This window comes from Haliaeetus albicilla, chromosome 12 (assembly GCF_947461875.1).
Source record: "Haliaeetus albicilla chromosome 12, bHalAlb1.1, whole genome shotgun sequence".
Classification (NCBI taxonomy): domain Eukaryota; kingdom Metazoa; phylum Chordata; class Aves; order Accipitriformes; family Accipitridae; genus Haliaeetus; species Haliaeetus albicilla.
The window spans coordinates 31,506,085-31,527,714 of record NC_091494.1 but is presented as its reverse complement, the minus strand read 5'-3'; the positions used below and the strand labels follow the sequence as shown (position 1 = coordinate 31,527,714).

At 52.2% G+C, this 21,630-nt stretch overlaps 1 protein-coding gene across 4 annotated transcripts in view; it reads left to right on the top strand.

Annotated features, from left to right (window-relative positions):
- PIK3R5 (phosphoinositide-3-kinase regulatory subunit 5) overlaps positions 1–21,630 on the top strand; it is a 62,686-nt gene that overhangs the window by 30,680 nt on the left and 10,376 nt on the right. For 3 of the 4 annotated variants that reach the window (XM_069798885.1, XM_069798883.1, XM_069798884.1), the window contains exons 2-9: positions 3,951–4,060; positions 12,442–12,542; positions 14,007–14,075; positions 14,847–14,985; positions 17,538–17,607; positions 19,024–19,198; positions 19,728–19,881; positions 20,358–20,441. In XM_069798885.1, the coding sequence (XP_069654986.1) occupies positions 3,964–4,060; positions 12,442–12,542; positions 14,007–14,075; positions 14,847–14,985; positions 17,538–17,607; positions 19,024–19,198; positions 19,728–19,881; positions 20,358–20,441 (889 nt within the window). In that variant the 5' untranslated portion in view covers positions 3,951–3,963. Of the gene's footprint in view, positions 1–3,946; positions 4,061–12,441; positions 12,543–14,006; positions 14,076–14,846; positions 14,986–17,537; positions 17,608–19,023; positions 19,199–19,727; positions 19,882–20,357; positions 20,442–21,630 lie in introns of those variants that run through there. The other variant, XM_069798886.1, reaches the window with a different exon arrangement.

Here is a 21,630-nt window from a genome sequence, read left to right as displayed (position 1 = left end):
TCTGAGGGGGTAGGTTCAATTTTGCCCCGTGCCCGTGACGTTGCTAATTGTTGGCCATTTGTCAAAACCAGGGCAAAACCTCAAGGCAAATTGGTTTCCCTCAGGACATGGGATTATTAGAACCAGAGGGCTTAAATGTTGTCATCGCTGTGGCTGACAGTGCCATAACGTTACCGGCATCATGTAATGTTAAAGAGAGCAAGCCTTGCTCTCTGCCTGCCTTGTCCTGAAGCTGTTTGCGAGCCAGCCACCTCCTTGGGCTCTGATCAGTGCAGTTGTGGTTCCCAGTCCCCTTCTTGGTCTCTGTCAGTTCCTCTTGCCACCTTCGTCAGGGTGGTCTGCAGATGCACCCTGCTGATGACAGGCAGCCGTCCTGCGTGGGAGAGACAGAGAGGAAGGTGTTTCTTGGAACACGCGATGGTAGATGTTTGTTTTGGTTGGCCAGCTATGTGTATGGACCAGAGTGGTGTGAGATGATGGGGACTCTGTCTAGGTGAGATCTAGCTATCTTCTTGCAAGAAGTCCCTACTGACTGTGCTGATACTGCTGGTGGCAGGAGGATGGCATGCAGGGCAAGGAATGTGCCTGGAGAGCTGGAGATTTGCCTTCCTCTCCCAGCTGTGCTAGAAGTCACTGTGGGACAGCAGAAAAATTGCTTAACTTTTCCAAACATTGGCTTCGCTGCCTCTTAAATGGTGACTGTATGGTTTGCATGGTGTTTGGAGGCTGCTTTTAAGGTGCAAATTCACTGGAGAAGGAAAACTGATCTCATCTGAGACAACATCCAGGGCTTGAAGTCTCATAGCTAGATTTTGTAGGGCTGGGGTCCGATGCATGAGTGAGGTGTGGTGGGATAAAGCCCTTCTGCTTCCTTTGCTCAGCTCTTGCTAAGACTTTGCAGTGCAGGAGTGGCAGTTGATCTGGCCATACTTTTCCATGTGCAATATGCTCTCTGAAGAGAGGTGGTTAATGCTTTGTCCAAAGGTGATACTTGGTTGTTGCCTGAGGATGTTCCCCACAACTGCTGTGGTGTCCCCTCTGTTCCTGCCTCCTAGGAGCAATATCTCTAGGTGCTTCACATAGGGGCTGAACAGATGTGTGGGCACGGTGTTGCGTTGCCTGCAGAGCTGCTGTCAGGAGAGTTGTGACGGTCCGATGTTGGAAAGTCTCTTGTTATTCTCCCTGCTGTTTTGTCTCAATTGGTCCATCAAAGCCCTTCTCTCTTCCCTGGGTGGTGGTTGTGCTCTCTCTTGAAAGTGTTATTGACACCTGGGGAGAAGGCAGGGAAACCCACATCTTTTGCAACGTGTTGCTCTGCTTGGAAGTACGCAGAGCAGCAGCCAGCCTCGGTGACGAGGGTGTCCCCAAAGGCTGTCGGAGCATGACTGCTCACAGCATTCACCCTGAGTGTGTTGTGAAACATGACCACAGGCAGTTCACCACAGAAAACTGCACTGTCCTTTCCACCTGCTCCAAATACCTTGCACCTTGCAATTTTGTCAAAGCAGCTCTTGGTTTAGGAGCTCTTTTGATTAAAAACCTTGACCTCAACACTTGTTTTTCTTAGTGTTCTTGAGATGCTTAACAGAGCTCCTTGGAAAGTCTAATTACGTCCTCCAGAACTGTCCCCTGCCTTGTCATTTTGCTCAGTGTGGGTGGGAAGGAAGGGAGAGTTTGGGGAATAAACAGTAGAAGAGGCTGAAAAGTTTCTGCTCAGCTGTGGTGGACAAACTGAGTCCTCTCCCATGAAGAATGCTTCCATAAGCACTGCCTTGGGAGAAGAGGTTTAGATTCATGTGTGGTCTGTAGCACACCAGGGAAAAAAAACCCCAAAGACTGTGTTTTGTGGTTTGAAAGTTATGGTAATGTCTTTGCCATATTTTGTCCTTAAATTCCCTGGCTGTTCTGTGCTGGGATATGAGAGGCATCCAGAAGGGATGGCTGGGCCAGTACGGGGCTCGCCCCAAGCACGCAGTGAGGAGCGTGTTCCCCTCTGAGGACCAAGCTGTGCTCTAAAACAAGCTGACGTGCAGGGAGGTGTATTGTGTGAGCTGGGTGTTGTAAAGGGTGCTTATGAGTCATGCTGTGCTCTTAGTCACTGCTTTCCTCTTGCCCACAAGTCATGACTAAGGTGCTGATGTGCAGATTCCCCACTCATTCAGTCCTCAGCACCGTGGTGGAGTGTTTCTCGGTGTTCCTCGCGCATACATTTGTGGATGGATAAAACTTTCGGTGAAGACCATAATAATAGGCTGTGGCAGCGGGACACAAGAGGCAGGAGCCCATGAGCCTCTTTGGGGTAAAGAGAGAGCTTGCATTTGGCAGGTCAGTGGTTCCTCGTTGTGTGTTTGCTTTGACCCGTTTGGAGTCATTGATGGCTTCTCTCCAGCGTAGGGAGGACTGAGCGGCAGGGCTGGAGCTGGCCTTGCTGCTCCCTTGGCTCTTGGGGGAGCCCCAGCAGCTGGGCTCGATTTTACTGAGCCCTTTTGGGGGAATTAAGTGTGAGTGGAGGTGGCCATGCTGAGTGCACCAAGCAGAGGGACCGGGTGGAGCCCCTGCCAAGATCACAGCGGCTTCTGCTCCTGCCAGGGTGGAGGTGGGGAGCTGTGATGGGCACAGCCACCGCTGAATACTGAACATCAAGCGTTGACCAAATAAGCGGAGAAGCGAACGTTTTGGGTTAGCTTTGGGAACTACGTGAGTGTGTGGCATAGGCACAGGAATGTGCTGTCTGGGATGAAAGCAAAGACCTCCTTGGCAGGTGGTATTTGTAGCACTGGCAGGCTTTATTTCTTCTTCCTGCGTTATTTTTGTGGATTTGTGTTGCCTCTGACCAACAGGCAAAGAGCCTGTGGGATGGACCCATCCCTGTGGTTTGGGAGAGGAGAGACACCTGCCCCAGGGTCCCTCTGGATGCCAGGGCTGGCGCTGCAGGGGAGGAGGGGATCTCTGCCTGGAAACCTGTTTGATTGCTCACAGTGGGGGCACATTTGGGAATTAAACCTTCTGGGCAAGTTGCTTGTATTTTCATGGTGTCCCAGACAGATGCATATGAATAGGGTGGGACAAAATCTTCCTCCCCCCAACACAGTCTCTGCCAGCCCAAGGTTTAGGTTTGCACCATGAGCCGTGGAGGAGAGGTGAGATGTACATAGCCATGTTGTGAAAAGGTTGCAGCCAGGCATGCAATCCGCAGTTTCACAATGTCCTCGGATGTTGGGACTGAGGTCCCCTCTGTATTTTCCTGCATTGCCACAGGGGCACGTGGACCTTTTCTTCATGTTGGCTGTGTGGCAGCAAGGTGACAGTGCTGGAGGCTTTCCTGGCTGGTACAAGGTTGGCACTTGGGAGTGGGTTTGTGACCATTGCCAGTGGACACGAGCTGTCAAGGACAATCCATGCCTAACGCAAGGAGCAGGAGCTTGGGCTCTGCTGTCACTTTTCCCAGGTTGGACCGGATGATCTTTTGAGATCCCTCCCAGCCTCGGCTGTTCTATGATTCCCATCTGAGTCCATTGCAAGGTGCTGCAGCTGTAATCTCTTGCAGTGTTATCTTCGATGGAGGCTAACCCAAGATTACCTCCTTGCCACAAACACGTGAGCGTGACTTGATCTGCCCCGCAGACGGAAGTTGTGAGAAGGCAGATATGCCTGCAGCAGGTCAGGGGAAGGATGCCTTGGCCCCACAGCCTCTTGTGATCAGGTTGTGGACCTGTGCACCTCCTTTCCTTTGCCAATGTTGAGAGGGATTGGGGGAGCAGAGAGGAAGATGACAGCAGAGTGGGGTGCATCGTTGGCTTTAGGGTTGGCAAGGGTGACAGGAGGCACTAACAGGGTGGTGCTTCGCCAGGAGCATCTTGTCTGCACTGCAGTAGAAGCGTTGCGGTGCTCTCTTCCTTGCACTTAACTGAGGGCCTGGTATGATAACTTTCTTCCTTCTTTCTCTTTAGGAGATGAATTAAAATGCAGCACACCACGTGCACAGAAGACAGGATCTACCATGCACTGGAAAGATGTCTACATGGGCTTAGCAGAGATGCTGTCTCCAGCAGATGGGCTGGTAGGTGACCTGTTAACCACAAGCTTGTTCTGTCTGTATGATCTGCTGGCCTACCTGGGCACCTAGGTAAGCGAGAGCTGCTGGTGCTACTGGAAGCTCAGAGGCCTTTTCTCCCTTCCAACGTTCAAAGTTAGAGGTGGGAATCTAACCTAGTCAGTCTTGTTCAGCGTCTTGGTACATCTTCCTACCGCAACAAGTCATGTTAGGTCTTACATATGTAAAGACTCAGCAGAGAAGTCGTGCATCTTGCCAGTTGTCTGTGCATGAGATGGAGAGAGAGAAGTCTTCGTTTGCCATGAGGAAAGACTCCTTTGTGTAATCAGCCAGCCTTGCCTTGCTTTGATGCATGTAGTCCTCAAAACCTGTGGGCGTAATCTCTGTTACATTGTCAGAAGCAAGTGTGGAGATATTGTTATCGACTTTATTTAAATCTAGATCAGATACCATGGTGGCCATAAAGATGTGAGCCATGCTCAGAGAGCTGCGAAGGCATTTGGGATGGCGGTGGTGAGGGTAAAGCAGCAACGAGCAGAAGTCATTTTTGAATGTCATTTTGATCTCTCTTCCTCATACTCACACTTGTAGGCTGCGATTATATCACTCCCAAATCCTCTTGTGGATGAAAGAAATTAAATTAATTTGGGGGGCTGTCAAATTCAGATTTCCTTTTGTCTGTGCAGTTCTTTCAACCCCTCTGCTTTTCTGTTTACCTATAAGTCAACAAAGAGATGCAAATGGTATCCGACCTGCTGCCAAATACTGGAGTAATCCCTTTCGCTGTGCCTGTTTCCACACACCCACCGGAGTGATGCCAGCTTCCCATGCTGTAGCATCACCCTGGGTCTTGGTTCATGCAGTTATGACCAGGACTCCTGGGTCCTTTTGGTCTCCCCACGTTCTGGGAAACAGGCCCTGAAGTGTGACCTGCATTCCTGGTTCCTGGAAATGCGACCTTGCATTTGGTACTGTTACACAGTGTGTGTCCAAAGGAGTTCATCTCGCCAAGCAATTCATTGTGCACTGCATAACTCACCTCTTCCTGTAATTATAATTAATCAATTCCTGTGTCACTCACAAACTGCCCTTCTCTAATCCCAGCCCCTCAGCGCTGGTGTTTGTGTTAGGGTAGTCTTTAAAAAACGACTTCATAATTTTTCCGGCTCATTAGCAAAGACCAGACTATATGGGGCAGGGGTCGGCTGGTGGTGGGCTCTGTTGGAAGCAGCTGTGCTGCCCAGTGATTCCTCATATCTAATGAATTTCCCCCATCTCTTTGCCTGCTGGCTTTCAGTCGTCTTCATGTGGGTTTTGTGGGGTTTGGCAGAATGACCTGGCATTCCTGGGAGAATCTCAGGCGTTTTACACATCAGAAAGTTCCCTTTCATCAAAAGCACTTGTGCTGTTGCAAAAATCTTCAGTGTGACTGGCGAACCTGGTTTCTGCAGTCGTTGGTGGATGTGACAATAGCTTTGCTGTGCCCCAGCCCCAGGGTACTGCTCCTGGACAGCCCCCAGGGCAGCACTTCTTGGCCAACGCCTTTAGTGCTCTTCCGTGTGGGCTGTCCAGCCCTGCTGACTTTTAACATGTTTGCTTTGAAAAGCTGCTGTTTCACATCCTACCCCCTTGCAGTTGGAGTAGGAAGTATTTCGTTATTGCAGTAACATAGACGATTTAGGGAAAACAGAGCATAATGCGCAGATGTACCTACACCCCTTAACAGTGTATCCTATTTCTTTTCAAAAACAGAGCAGAAATGTTTTCACATTCTTCTGCCTTCCCTGTGTTATAAGCAGCGGTTTAATTACTGCTCTCCTGTGTCAGATCCAGGCTGTTACTTATGGCAGGGCTCTGTGCCTCATATAGTCAATGAATCCCTCCATCTTGTTGTTAACTGTACCATAGCCTTCTCCTTTCTCGTTTTTAACTTCTTATATCACTTCTATTTCCCAATTTATTTGCTTTCCCCTCCTTTTTACCATTTCCATACACAAAAATAATCCACACCATGTTGCAGCTTTTTGGGCTGAGATCTTGCTAGAGTTTTGTTCACTTTTAAATTATTTACTGCTTTATTTTTACATGATAATTTTGCAGGAGATTGCTCCAGAGTGGGTGAGTAATCGCTTCCAATGCGTTGCTTCCACCTTGCATAAGTGACTGCATAGCTGAGGTCTGTGAAGTCAGCAAAGAGGAGAAGTGTGAGTGCTTTGGCCATTACAGATTTATACCCTGGATGAGCCTGTGGTCAGCTCTGGGTTCTAAACAGAAACTGTTTCCTGAACTGTAGCATTTATTGGAGGAACCAAGTAAAAATTGTCTCTGACTCACAAAAAACCCTGTTAGAAGAGTGCTAGGAAAGGCAACCTTCTTTTCCTCACGGAGACCCTCTTCAGAGAGTTTGCTTTCCTCTGTGTTGCTCGAGAGAGATGATAGTCAAATCAGAGTGTGCTAAAGGAAGAAAAATATGTTGTTTCTTGCTGGTGAGCAGTGAAACAGGGAGCCTTTGGTGAAGGAGAGTGCTGGGCTTGGGTCTGTCTGCTGGCGGTGTTGGGGATGCTGTACTGCGGTGTCAGGGGTGTGAGAGGGGCTGGAGGATCGTGGTGGATGGGGAGCTGCTGGAGAGGCTGTAGGGCAGCCCAGTGCCTGAGAGGTCCCAGGGATGGGAAGGAGCTGTTGTGTCTCTGCCACGGGGCTGCACACAAGTTGGAGAGGATGAAGGATGCTGGTAAGGGAGGATGGATGAAAGTCACTGGTGAGCTGGAGAAGGAGAGGAGTGTTCGATGATAAGTCTCATGTGGTGCCCAGGGAGTTCTGTCTGCTCAGATCTAGAGAAGCTTAAGATCCTGCTCAATTGTAGTCATCTAAGTACCCGCATGGGGAATGAACAGAAGTCTAGTGTGGGGCTTCTCCAACTTACTCACCAAGTAGTGCAATTCAGTGTCTGAAATGCTTCCAGCTCTAAGTGCAGAATTAAGGTGCACTAAACCTTGCAAAACCTTGCAAATTTTAACCTTTGAACTGATTTCTCCAGGCTTGTGGTGGGTGTTCTTGCTGAAATCACTGCCCAGGCTGGGTGGAAGCACTTGGGGTGGCTCCAGCCCTGGGAGGTGCCGCTGTGCCCTGCTCAGGGGGCTCTAAGCAGGATGTGGAAGCTGCGGGTTGGACTGCTGTTCAGTGTGGGATGCATCCCAACGGGATGCTGTGACTGCGGGGCTTTTGCTGTCTCCTGTGCTTTGGGCACTTCCAACCCACCTACTTACAAACTGCTGCGAGTCGGCCCTTCCTCTGGGCAGTCCCTTGGAGAAAACCACTTTATTCTGGTGAGGACGTAGTGGAAATGGTGGGAGTGAGTCTGGGGGAGGGAGGAAATGGAGGCGTCTGCTTTTCACCCCTCCAATTGCGTCGCTTCTGATGGCACGAGGAGCTGATGCCCATCCTGGGCACTGTGGGCGAAGGCAGCTTGGGCATGTGGTATTTCTGTTTTATTTCTTTTTTTTTTTCCGACTTGACAGTTGCCCCTATGAAAAGCGGTGGAGGGGAAATATCAACCACTGAGGTCAGGAAGGAGCTGCTCTGGGAGGAGGGTATCTCGGTGCACTTCTCAGAAAAGAAATCGCGAAGCCTCATCCTTCCGAGGCCGCCCACGGGGCCGCTGCTGCCCGGCTCCTGGCACGCTGCAGGCATCCTCATCGACATCGATAGTGATCAAAGCGAGAGTGTGCGCTGCGCCTGAGCTCCCTCCCGGAGCGGGGGTCTCGCTGCAGCTTCTGCCCGGTGCTGGGTCCCTGCTTGGAGGCTTTGCTGTGGCTTTTGCTTTCCCAAAGGGAGACTTTTCTTTTGGGTCTGTGTCACGTTGGGCTCAGTCTAAGCATGCTGTGTAGGATGCTGGGATAAGCACAGCTTAATCCTGCTTTTGCTGCAGGTCCGTGTGTAGCAGCCCCAGCATCCCAGAGCCAGGGCCATGATATTCTCTGGGCTGCCCATGTTGCTGGCAGATAAATCTGACTTATTCTCCATGTATAAAGAAAAAATAAATAGTGCTGGGTCGCTGTTTTAGTGGAGCAAAACCTGATGGATGAGCATGAGGGCAGGGTGGATGTAAGCAGGTTTTTTAGCTGTGGGGCTTCCCACTCCCCTGCTGGGAGGCCTCTGGTGCCTCTTGTGACAAATTCATAGGATTTAGGGGCTGGAAGGTGAAGTTCTGGTTTGTGCTGCCTGCCCAAGGTGCATCTTTAAAAGCTGATCTCAACACCTCCAGAGCCAGAGATCACCCAGCAGCTCCCGCATGGACCGCTCTCCTTAAAGGAGTTGAGCGGTTTGTGTGCGTGGTTTTACTTCTCACTTGCCGCAGCCAAGAGGCATGTGCCTGAGCTCTGCAAACTCTGTCTTGCTATGGGCTTAGGTGAGTGAGGTGAAGCGTTTCCCCACCAACACAAGACTTGCCAGTGCTTGCACAACTCTATAGAGTGGGGGTAACAGGGAGCACAGCTCCTGCTTGCAGTGATGGCAGGGCGCATCCCTCCACTCGCCTTGGGGACATCCCAAGGCATCCCGGAGCTGCATGCTCCATGCAGATTTGGGGCCTCCCTTGCATCCCATAGTGAGAAATAGGTTTTTGGCAATTAAAAGAGCAAGTGCAAAGTCCAGAAGAAAGCCTGGTTCAATCTTCCTGCATGCCCTTGTGCGCATCCTACCCTTCTCCACCCCAGGACAGGGAGGGTGCCTGGCGTGGTCTGGCGCTGCTGGTTTTGAGCATGCCTGGCACAGTGGAATGAACCCAGTTTGGACTTCATGCTCTGTGCTGCTCTGACCTGGTGTAAAACACTGCTCCTGAGTTGTCCCTGTGATTTGTGGCCTGACCTGGAGAGGTGGCACGATTCACCATCACAGCAAAGCAGCAGCGGAGCATCTGCTCGCGTGCATTGAGACAGAGGAGTGGCTGCAAATAAAACTTTCTGGAGTTGGCTTCTCACCTGGCTGCAGCCTCTCCCTGGCCTGGGAATAAACCAAGTGCTGCTCTGCAGTTCATAAAAGTCCCCTGGTGCTACCGCAGCACCCAGCTGTGTCCCAGGCGGACGCAGGACATCTGCAGAGGGATGCACACTTGCAGGCAGGTGGCTCCTTTCTGCTTTTAATATCATCTGGGGCTTTTGTTGCTGACCTGTGCACATTAGTAGCATCACCGTCCATGCCCAAATAACCTTTTTTAGTCTGGATGCAGGGGATATGGCTGCAGGGACTAACTCTGCTCCCAGTGGTTGGAAAGTGGATGCTCATGACCTGGACAGTGTGCGGAGGGAAGGGAATTCCCACCCATGGCTGGATCCCCTGTCCTGACTGATGCCTGGCTGTGCCAGACACTTCGCTTTGCCGCATGGTCTTTGTTTATTGTGTCTATGATTTCCGAGCTGCATTTTGTTCTTGAGACTATTTTTAGCCAGGATGCAGCTGTTTTGGTGTGTCTTTGGTTAATGCTGCTTTGCCAAATTTAGGAGCTCAGACCCTGGCAGCCTGCTGCTTCCCAGCACTGTTTAGCTTAATCCCAGGGTAATCCCAGTGCCTTGCCATGACCATGAGTTAAGCAGAAATTCTGCTTATAGCAATGTTATTCAAATATACCTGGCTGCATGCTTGTGCTTCGGCTCGCAGTTCCCGTAGAAGACCCCAAAATGGGTCAGAAGACCTCAGGTCTGATTATAGTTGTAAGATGCTTCCCTGGAGCCCTGCCCTTGTCCCTGCTACCTGCCCGTCCCCATTCCCAGCTGGTTTGCCCCAGCTCCTCCGCAGGGAAGCAGCCCAGCGCCTCTCCCTCTGCCCCATTCAGCGCAGAATAACGCAGCGAGCCGCTGCTGCCGCAATTTCCTCCTCCCTCGCTAGAAGTGAGAGGAAGGAAAGAGCCTGCGTCTTGCTGGGCTATTTGTATTTGTGGTTACGCTCACGCAGGAAGCGGCATTCTCCTCGTCTGGCGATGCACCCCCACGAGGCTCGGCTCCGCTGCTCTCGTGGATCCTGCTCTGCGTGGCCAGGCTTCGCCCTGGGCAGCCGCAGCGGGGCTGGGCTCTCACGGGTGAACTAATCCTCCCGGCCGAAGCAGGACGGGTTGCTTCGAGGCACCGTGTGAGCCCAGGTGCTTCTTGCCGAGGTCAGCAAAGCTCCCGCCAGCGTTGACCGCTTCTGCTGGGCCGGTTGCTTTCTTGACTATCTCACAGGTGCTGGGGATTTCCCTGGAGGATGCCATGCTCTGTGACAATATTGATTTAGTTGAGGAATCTGCCGGAGTCATCGTAGGCAGAGCCATGGCTTTGTGCCATCGTGCTGGCTTGTGAAAGTGGCTCGAAGGAAAACTGGAGCATCACTGACTTAGTGGGTTGCTGTGGCTATGCCCTCGCTGACAAGATGCCACAATCTACGGTTGCGCTCTGGGTGTCAGCAAACCCAGCAAGGTGCCAGAGTACCAGAGGCAAATTAAAAATCGCAACTGTAATTAACAGCGAGTGCCTCTGAGCTTCTTGGAAACTTTCCAGCAGGATCCTTCTCCGCTGGAAAATGTTGATTCATTGAAAGTAAAAAGTTGTGTGGCAGCAGGAGAGCTTTCCCATGGGGGAAGGCTCCTGCCCTGTTTATTCAGCTACAAGCTGGGCATAAAGCCACAGAAAAATAGTGTGTGTCCTGGTGAGCAAATGCCTGTCTATGGCGGGGGGACAAGTGAAGGCTGGTTTTGCAACCTTAGCGCTAGTTTTGCTTGTCTTGGCATTGACCTTCTCCCAGCTGTGCCACGGCAGACCTCTCCCCTGGTTCAAATTCATCTTGTTTTAACACCTAGAAGGTGTCTAAAGGTATTTTTATAGCATGTCTGTATGTTTGATGAATTTTTAGCCTCTGCAGCTGAGAATAAGGTTTGAGGGACAGACAGCATGGCCTGTAGATTTGTGATGAATACCACTGTCCCCTTGCCAGCTCACGGTATCGTTTCTTCCTTGTTAGCTCCAACGCGACAGCCAACACACGTGGGTTGATGTTTATGTTTCTGTGCTGCTTAATAGACCGTGTGAGTGAAAAGCAGCTGGTTTTATATTTATTTTTCCTCTCTGATCATTAGCCCTACTTCCCTGCAGTAAGAGATGCTCTGTTTCTCTTGGTTTTGCTTTTGGACTGAGACTGGAAGAGCCCCGGTGCCAGCACCCCCTGAACCATGCTATGGGCTGTAGCCGAGCTATGTGGTGTCTGCACTGCATCCACTCTTGGTGAAAAAATCCATGGCAATGTGGGATGGGGGAGATGCAAACATGGACCCTTCTCAGATATTTGTTAGGCTGTTTGCTCGAAATTTCCCCTTAACTTTTTTCTACGGGGCTGTGTGTGGTGCCCAGGTCCCTGGGGGGGGAGGAGGAGGAGGTGCTGCTCCCTCCTTGGTCTGCAGATCCTGGTCTGCCGGAGCCGGCGAGCACCGCCTCCTCCCCTGGGATGCAGGGCCGGGATGAATGGAGGCACCCGGCAGCCTTTGCGCAGATCATTTCCTCTAAGACCATCTGGGAGGTGGCCCTGACCGCTAAGAAGAGCGATGGCCTCGGGAAACACCTTGGGCCATTGTCACCGGTTGGGTCCCAGCAGCGAGAGGCAGATGTCTGGAGACGGAGGCCAGGAGGGGTTCAATCAACTGGGGTGAAGGACCCTCCATCCCTTTGCATGGCAATTCTCCTCTCTCAATCTGGCTATCTTCTGGTGGGGTTTTAATACATTTAATGATAGTTTGAAGGTGCTAAGAGATGGAATAAATGCTGGGCACCCTTAACAATGATGCTGATGTGATGGTGCATCTCCAGGGTGTGGGGAAGCTGTTCAGGGGGATGCAGCATCTTTTCTCATGTGCGATGCAGCTGGAGGGGGTTGGATGTGTGCCTGATGGGGAGCTGAATTTTGCAGGGTTTGAGTGAGTTTATAGTTGGGATAGTGCATCTGGGGCATTTGAGCTTGGGGGAGGCAGGGCAAGGGGCCACACTGGTGGGTTTTCTGTGCTCAGGCAGAATGAAGGTGAGTGTCCACCCCTGCCAGGCACATGCCTCCGGCCTCTGCAGCACGCACGTGGCAGCGCAGTCATGTTAGCTACCCAGCCTCCCCGGGGAAGAGGCATCCAACCTAGCCGAGTGCGTTGGGCTGCGTGAGCGAGAGCACGAAGGTGCTCAGGTACGAAGCGATGCCGCTGAGATAGGCACCATTTGGTGAGATTACATCTGTCCAGAACGAGGGCATGAGGTTTTTTCCTCCACTGTGATCTGATGCAGGTGGCAAATACCTTTGCCCTGACCCCTTCCAGTTGTTGGTCCCTCCTGCAACATTCTTGAATGGGGCTGTGAGTGACAGTGGCTCTGTCTCCCCTGCAGCCGGGCTGTGCCTGAACTGCTGGAGCCTGCAGGAGCTGGTGAGCCGAGACGCCGGCAACTACCTCATCCTCGTGGAGAAGATCCTCAGCAAGGCCAAAGAGGTGAGTCGGGAGGCTTCCGAGAAGGGCTGTGGGCTTTGAGGCGGTGTCAGCTCTGGGGCTTGACCAAAATGGAGTTTTGCAGAGCTTGGTAGGTGATTTTGAGTTGTGGTAAGGTATTGCTGGAGCACTGGAGCTTGAGGTGGGGTGATGTTGGGTTGGCAGGTCTGAAGCTCTGGTGGGAGCAACCCTGTGTGTCCTGCTGGCTTTCAGCATGTGGGACCTACAAGGGAAAAACCAGCTCCAATATCTGGTCTTTGGGTACCACTGCAGATCCACAGGGAAGGGTTTTGATTTCCCAAAGTGCTGCTTGGCACCGTGCAGGGGCAGTGTGGGTCACAGGGCTGCGCGGATGGAGCCAGATTTCCCCAGACCTTCCCCTGGCGTAAACTGGGAGCTGCTAGTCCAAATCAGAGCAAATTGAAGGTTTCCTGTTGTTTTTGATGGAAACTTTGCTGCGGCTCTGCCGGGCTTCCTGCAGAGCCAGGAGTGGAGCTGGGACGCTGGGGACCACAGGCAGGGTTTTTGCCATGTAGCAGCCCGGCAGGCGACAGTCAGGTCAAGCAGAACAGGGAGGCGAAACGGCAGTGGGGCCGATCGTATTGGCCTGCCACGGTCTCGTCATGTGCCGGAGAAGCTCAAGGCATCGTCAGTCAAGCAGGGTCACCCCAGGCTGCGGCTCGGAAGACCTCAGAGGAATCGCTTGATGTGGCAGGAAACAGTGATGTGTTTCCTAAATCCTCAGCACTGGGATTCATGTGATGGGGTAAATGCTGCCTTTCATTTTTTGGGAAAGAAAGGCTGTCTAGCTGCCAGGCTGCGGAGCTGATACTAGTTAAGATAGCACAATTTGGTTTGATCTATTTATATTTTTTTTTAATGGCTGGAATTGATCTAGTTGCAGATAGTGTTTTATTACATTAGGGTTTATTGCACTTCGTGCTGTGCTCATGAGCACGGGGAGACAGTGTCTGCAAGTGTATCCTTGAGTCATCACTGTGTCCATTGATGAAATAATTCTGCTGGCTATTCACTGGCAAAGGCTGGGCCAAAAATATGTGGTTTGCACCGTGCGGCCAAGCTTTGCTAGCCTCTTGCAGGGGATGCGCTGCCTGCTTGACTCTCCAAACTGCCTGCTTTGAGCCACTTTCATAGAATTTCATGCAACTCTGCAAGGATCAGGAGCATTGGAGGGCTGGGAGCTTGGCCAAATCTGGCTTCTCGAGCATAAAGGCAGAGTGGCAGCCTGTGCAGATCTGCCTGTCCTATCCATGTGGGTTACTGGGCCTTTAGGGGTTATTTTCCCATGGAGACAAGGGAATCTGCTGGGGCCGGTGGTGTGACGGTGCAGGTTGGGCGCTCGGCTGCACTGCCGGGGAGCCTCCCGGCACCTCCAAGGATCCTTTCAGGTAACATTCATGGTGAGCAACCCAGTTTATCCTTCTGCCCTCGGGCTGTTTCCTACAGGTGCAGGAGAAGTGCGACTACGATCTCGTAATGCCCCTGGCTCTGCTGTTCTACTATGCGGTCCTGTATGTAAGTCTTGAGGCTGCTGCATGTAGCTTGATCCCAGCCCCTGGGGAGGCATGGGGTCTGGGGCCCCGTGAAGCTACACAGAACAGTCACCGAAATCGGGGTGGCTTTCGTCTGAACCATCATGGTCTGCTTTGATCAATTCATCTCAAAAAAAGATCCTTTACGAATCTACAGGGATCAAGACCAAGCAACCGTTGCACAAGCTGTGAGATGAAAAAAATGAGCTGCACTGTTTTTAAGCTTTTTATTTAAAGACGGGCTAATCAGAAAGGGAGACGGACAATATCTCTGTGCAGAGAAGGCAAATTTTTTTCATTACCCTTTATACTTGTGCAAAATATATGGGCAATGCTAATGAAAAGGAGGAGTGGAGCCTTCACAGGAAATACTTTTTTTGATTATTATTATTAGCACAATGCATCATTATCCCAAGGAAATCATTGCTGCCAGATCTTGCAAAAGCACAGGCTGTAATGCGATTCATCTGTATGGATCTGTGGTTGTTAAAAAGAAATTTATATATAGGCTTTGGCACGTGAGCTGCAGCCAGGAGGTTGGGAGGGTGCAGAGCGGATGAAGCTTTCTCAAAGCTGTGCCCAGTGGGGATCCTTTGACCCTTCCTTGGGAGAGGACGGGGTGTCACAGGGTGAACCTCTGCTCCGATCCCACTTCTCCTTCTCCCACTTCCAGCCTAAACCCTCAAGTTTTTACACAGCGCTCGAGGCCTGTGTCCTTGCTGCCTTTCTAACCGTGTTTCCCCGTCCCCCACAGGCTCCTCACTTCCCACCAGGCTCTGACCTGCTCCTGAAAGCCGCCAGCATATACCACAGCTTCCTGACCTGGCCCGTGCCCTACTGCGACATCTTCCGCGAGCTGCTCACCTTCATCAGCAACGAGCTCAAGGCCCCCGGTAAGCACTCCTGCCCTGCCGTGAGGTTTTCACATGCTGCTGGCCCTGCTTCTCCAAAAACGCTCACTGCCATGAGTGCCCCGTGTTTGTTCCTGAGACTGTCCTGGTGTTGCTTTCTCATACCCCACTTGCTTCATGAATCTCTTGAGCGTGATGTCCACGCTTACCTTGTGCATCCCAGCTTTTCTAGGAGGTGAGGACCTATGCCCTCCATCCTCTGGATGATTTTCCCTGGTGGTCCAGCACAGGGTGAGACCAGATTCCTCTGGAGGAGCAGGGCAGGGTTGTGTTTTTGGTGGCTGCCTTGTGTGCAAGGTGGTGGGAGCTTCCTAGGGATTCTCAGCTCTGGACCAGGGTGAATTAGCAAAATGTGTAACTATTTCCTGGCTGCCTTTCAGTCTGGTGGGTCTTTTCCATGGCAAAGCACGTGCTGGCTGCTCCTGCCCAGCCCTGGGCTTTGTTTGAGATGCTCGGTTTGAGATGCTCAGTGGTGTAACTGGGGTGATAACAGTGGGTCCATTCATCGACATCAAGGTGGCTGGAGCCTTCGAGCCTGCCCTTGCGTGGAGATTTCCATAGGGCTGAGGGACTCCCTGGCTCTTTCTTTACAGCTGAGACACTACCTTGTGATACGGCTTTGGGCACATCTATCAGCAGCAGCAGTGCTCCTTTTAATTAAGGACTCCTCATAGATGTCCTGTTGTTCCCAATGGAGCAGGTCTTCCAATTATTTACAAAAGGCCCTTTCTCCTAATCTCTCCGTCTTTTGGTGGCTTATGGAGAGCTGTTATCACACAGAGCAGATTTCAGCCCTTGTTTAATCCTGCGCAGGGCCATGGCAGCAAGACTGGCTCTGAGCAGGACTTGGGAGGCCTTGGATGTGTACATGGGCTGTGGCTGAGGCTGGGGGTGCTTCCCCATGTCCTCAAACCAGGCAGCTGCTTTGGAGAGCCCTGACGGGGATGTGAAACATAGGGTCTCTGTCATGGCAGCAACATCCTGCGGAGATGGGACCTTGTTAGGTGCAGGTGGGATGAAAGATGCTTTCAAAGGAATAAAAAGATTAAAGAAAAAAGCCCCCAAACCCTCTGCAGTGTTGGCACTGGACTAGCTGATTTACCCCCAGCTCAAGGATCCACCAGCATAAATGGCCATGGCCACCAGGCAAGGTCTGGCTGGGCTGTTGTGCTGTGTCCAGCCTCCAGCTCAGAGCTGCAGGACCAGTGCAGACGTGAGGATGCTCGTCCCTTGCTGCTGCAGCTGTGGACTTTCTCAGCTCCTTCCTGGTCACTTATTACTGTGACAGCAGTTGAGGCTGTGTTTTACAGACCCCTGGGAAAGCCCAAGTGCTGGGGGTGGTTTGCTACATCCTGCTCTTGTGCCATCACCACTGTCACTGGTGCCTGAGGCTGTGTGAGCTGGGGACTTTGGTCCAAAAGTTTTTCCCCTCCTACAAGCATATGAGATTCCCCCACCCCTGCCAGAAGATGCCATGTGGGAGGTGTTGGCCTGCTGGGCTGGGCAGCCTGGTGCTGCCCCTCGCCCCAGCCTGTCCCCGCAGCTGGAGCCAGGAACAATGAAAATGTGTCCTCTGCTGGTAAGCTGGCCAAGCCCTTATACGCTTGTTGCATGGCCTCTGTGACCTGCTGCGAGGCTGAAGCAAAAGGTTTTTATTGAGATGAGGGTAAATATTAACTGAAAACAAGCTGCTGACGATATTTGCTAAGAATGCAATAGCTTTTATCTGCAAACAGGGGCTGATGCCTCTGCAAGAGGGGTGAACACTGCCGTAAGCAGGGGGCCTGTGTGGATCAACACGAGGTGCCTGTGGGTGCTGGGCAACCCCCCCGCCTTGGGTGCTGCTCCCAGGCTGCTGAGCAGCAGCTGGGGTTCGGATGTGGCTGCCTGCAGTAATAAGGGTGCTGGATCTTGTGGACACCATAAAATCTTTCCCAAGATGTACCCCAGTCCTGCTGTTTGGGGTGTACACGGGCTTCACTGTTGCCACCCAGTCCAGGTCCATCCAATGTCACCTGGGTGGGGTTCCCTAAGGCGTCCTGGGGACAGTCCCAGGGAGGCATCCAGGGACTTGGGCTGCCCATGCCAGCCTGTCTTCTGCTGGGGCCAGTCTGGGCTCCATCCCTGCGGGAGAGAAGGTGGTGGTGACCTGCTGTCCATAAGTGAGATCCAGGGCCTGGGGTGCTAAAGCAAGTAGCAGAAGCTGCTAAATATCATCCATGCAATTCACATTCTACATCAGCAGTGAGGAAGAAGGGACTGGGGATGTAGCAGCTCTCCTGTCCTGTCCTTCGGTTGCTTTCCCGTCGCTCTGGGCTTTCACCCTTTACATCCCATGGCTCCCTTGCTCCTGGGCTGCTGCCCTTACATGGTGGCCATGCCTTGTCCCCATAAGGACTTTTGGTGTTGCCATGTCTGCTCTGGGCAGCAGCTCAGCCAGGTCAGCACCGTGTTAGGATACAAATTCGATGTGCTCCTGAGGCAGAGCGGTCTGCAGTGGTGCCATGTCTCATGTCCTCTGCTCTCTCCCCCAGGGATCTCTTTCCAGAGGCTGGTGAGGACAGAGCAGGGGCTGCCTGTGAAGAACTACCAGAGCTCCACAGTGTAAGTGTGGCCATGGGCGCTGCTGGTGCCACTCTGTAGCATCCCCAGTCTCACGCTGCTTAAGATGTAACGGTGTGCCGGGGAGGAAAGCTGGATAGCTGGGCTGAGCTGTGGGAAGAGGCAAGGAAAGTGGCTGTGGCATTTCCACAGCTGCGGGTCAGGGTGTGTGGGCTCCCCGTGTCGGTTTTCCCACAGCCCTGCTTACTGCAGGGCTTCAGATCTGGGTGAAGACAGCTGGGGAAGGCAAAGTCTCCTCCACAGGGAGTTGCTGATCTTGGCACATGTTGGAGAACAGCCAGCAGACACTTCGATCTGCGTGTTTGGGAGCCACCACCCCAGGGGGGTCAGAAGCGAGTCTGTCCCAGTACAACGATTAATGAAAGCCTTCCAGCTCTGAGCACAGTCACCTTATTTGAGGGCCGAACCTTTCCTCCTGCCATTTCCTCCTCATTTGTAAATAGGAAAATGAGCCCGGGTAGTGTGTGCCCTTCCTGGCTGCCGTGCCAGCCCCAGCTGCAGGGACAGTCCTTCGTGCATAGCTGCCTCCACTCTGTGCAGGAGGGGTGTCCTGCTGTTTTGGCTTGTCCACTCATGCCGTGCAGCTCTGGATCTGCACCTGTATCCCACCCAGCTGCACTGGTGCTGCTGTGTTGCTTTCCCGGTACAGCTCTGCTGCTCTACATGCTTATACAGGTGGAAGTGCAACCACAGATGACTTACAGCAGAATGGCTGTATTTGCATAAAAAGCCCTGAAAACCTGGCACAAAGCCGTACACAAGCTGAACCTTGCACTTAGTGAAAGCTTGTGCCCATTGCCTGAGCTTTCTAGAACCAAGCACACCACAGCACATCCTTAATTCAGAGCCATTTTTGCTCACTGAGCTGGATTGCTCTCATCCATGAACAGAAGCACATGCTCGATGGGCTGCAGGTTTGGGAATTCAAAGCCTGTGGATATTCATGTTGTGGTCCACAGCAAAAATGCAGCTGAAGGATGTGGCTCTTCTCATTAAAGCCCAGAAGTGATGCTCTGATCTGCATCTTGCAGGGGGAAGATGCCTCAGGGGCATTTTCTACCCTCTGCTTCATTGCGTGTGCTGGATGTCCGGTTAGGACAACTGGCTGTTGGGCCAAAGCCGTGTCTGGGGTTGATTGAACAATTATTGGGCTGGTGATATTGCAGATGTGGTAGGAGGGATGGTGCCGAGGAGCAGGGTGGAGGATGCTCATCTGTTACCCGCTGCCTGCCCATAGCTGGCACTGCAGCATGGGCCTGGCACCCCTGCACAGCCCCAAGACCCTCCGGCTAACCCAAGAGGATGCTGCTGTCTAATGTGAATTTGTCCAAGACTTTCATGTGCCACCAGCATCCAAGCCTGGCTGTCCCGGTCTAACCGCTGTCCCCTTGTCCCTAGAACGGTGCTGCTGCTCAACCGCTCTGAGGTGCAGAGCGAGTTCCTCTCCATCGCTGAGAAGCTGAGCGCTAGTGAGCACCCGCAGCGTGCCACACTCGTCGTGCTCCTGGAACACCTCTACCAGGCCAACTTTGGCACCCGCTGTGACCTGGACAGCCTACACCGCCTCCTGAAGGTAGGCTCAGAGAGCTTTGACTTGGGTAATGCTGCGATGCCATTGGGACCAGTTTCATGCAGTTGGCTGATGGATTTCCTGACCAAAATAATACTTGATCGACAGAAGAAAAAAAGTTTTGGTAACTTCTTGTAGGAAAAAGTGTCTCTTCCTTCTCTTCTTAGGTTAGACCTGAGGTCTACACTTGTGTTTTGTGAAGTACGTGGGGGGTCACTCGCCTTTTACTCTTTTCCCCATCTCTAAGTGGAGAGAGGAAGTGCCCCCAGATTTGAAATGCAGCAAAAGCGTTCATTTGACCAGAGAAACACTTTGCTTTGCTGTTTGGGGGGCAGAGGGGCAAAAAATTGTGAAGAAAACGCATTAGGTGTTTTCAAACACATTTTTTTTCTTTGCAAAAGTTTTGGGGGACATGAAAGGGGTAGGAGGAAGTGAGTTACTCAGTGGTAGTTAGTGATCCTGCCCAAAGACCTGTGTGTTGCCTCTGTGGAGGGACCCCCTTGATCTCTCGCCTTGGCTCTGCTCCCCCTAGTCCAAGACGCTGGAAGAGCTCTCGGAGATCTATGCCAGTGCTGCCGACGCACAGGAGATTGCAGCCACCAGCAGTGACCCTGTCCTGGCCCGGGAGCAGCTGCAGTCCGTGCTGCGGGACATCGCTGGGGCCGCATCCTTTCCTGTCATCGCCGGTGAGAAATCCCCCCATACTCCTCTTTTTCCTCCAGGGTTTTCTGCCAGCTCAGCCCCTGCAGTGGTGAGGAGCAGTTTCGCAAAGTTGCAACCTAGCACAACAACAACTACAGCAAAAAAACCACCAACCCAGGTCCTGTTTCATAACCACATGATGAACCAGAAATGGTTCGTCATCCTTCATTAAAACAGGACAAAACAAAAAAATTCTCCAGCCTTTGTGGGTGACATGAAAACTTTAATCAGAAACCAATGGTAACAGTGGTGTCTGATGGCTCTTAGAGGTGTGAAATGTCCCCTCGTCCCAATTGCATGCAACTTCATGGGGATAACGACAGCAGCATTGGTGTTCTGCATGACCTGGGCTGCCCAAAACGTGTGTGGGGTGGATGGCATCTCCCACCGGCCAGGAGCGCTGTCAGGAGCGGTATTGGGGGTCCCTGCAAACTAACTCCTCTCCCTCCTCTCTTCCCAGGTGAGGCTCAGCCCCGCAAGCTCCACACCATCCCCATCCCCACCGCTCGCTGCTACACTTACAGCTGGGATCAGGATAACTTTGGTAAGCAGAGAGGATCCCCTATCCCTCCTAGTGAGACTGTAGCCCTCTGCTCCCCCATCACAGAGGTTGTTGAGCAGCATTTCAGCTTGGCTGGGGCTCCCACGTTCAGCCGGGTATATGACACAAACTGTGGCCAGAGCCTGGAATAGCTGATAACAAATGGTTGGTGTTGGAGGGAGAGATAACGCAGTGGATGCCAGCGTCCCCTAGATGGGAAAGGATGTACATGTCAGCTTGGGCATGATGCCTGCTGTGATCACAAGTAGAGACCTCATCCGAGCAGTAGGCACAAGGCACTGGTGGCCCCAAAACACATGTTGCCAGAGACAAATCATTCAGGGCTTTATCTCCTGGGCAAAGTTGTGCCTTGCATAAAGCTGGAAGAGGTGCATTGCACCCGAGTCTGTGGCGATATTGGTAGGAAGGGAGACCTTGTTTGGTAGAAAGCTCGTCTGCAAGGAGTAAACCTTGCTCGTGCCCTGGAAATAATTGTTGCTAAAAAAGCCTGACCACACTGAGATGTCAGGGCTCTGTGGGGTTGAGATCCCTTGGCTGTTACAGCTCTTCCCCCACCCACAGCAGGGATCGCCACGAAGCAGGTGCCTTTGCCGTGCTCTCAGCCCGGCCGCAGCAGTTTTGCAGGGGAAGCAGCGGCTTCTCCTTCTGCTGAGCTGGTCTCTCCAGCTTCTCCATTCCTGGAAGACCTTTTCTGTTCCTGTGTAGGTTTAGTGTTTTTTGCCTGCTGGCCCCAGCAAGCTGGACCAGAGCTCTGGTTTGGGCTTTGCAGTGAGTCCAGCCTTGCCAGGAGGCCACCCGCAGTGGGGTGATTTGGGGTTCGATTAGCCAAATACCTTGCTTTCCTCCTGCCCTCTGGTTAAACCCGAATCAGACGTGAGCACATTGTGAAATATGTGTAGGAAGAAAGCAAAACCCCAACTGGTGTTTGTCTTTCGAGAACCCAAACAGAATGTGACCTCAAGGAGAGAAACACGTTTTGTTTTGCATTGCATCTGAGTGCCTTATGGAAATCTAAAAATGTTCAGTAGGAGGTTTTCAGCTCCTTGTTTGAAACCATGCAGGATCAAAGACAGCATTGGCCACGCTGTAGTTGTGTTGTTGTCTGGGGTCATCGCATTTCCAGTGGTTGTGCTGGAGCCCGTATCAGACTTGATCTCCCTCTGGTCAACTT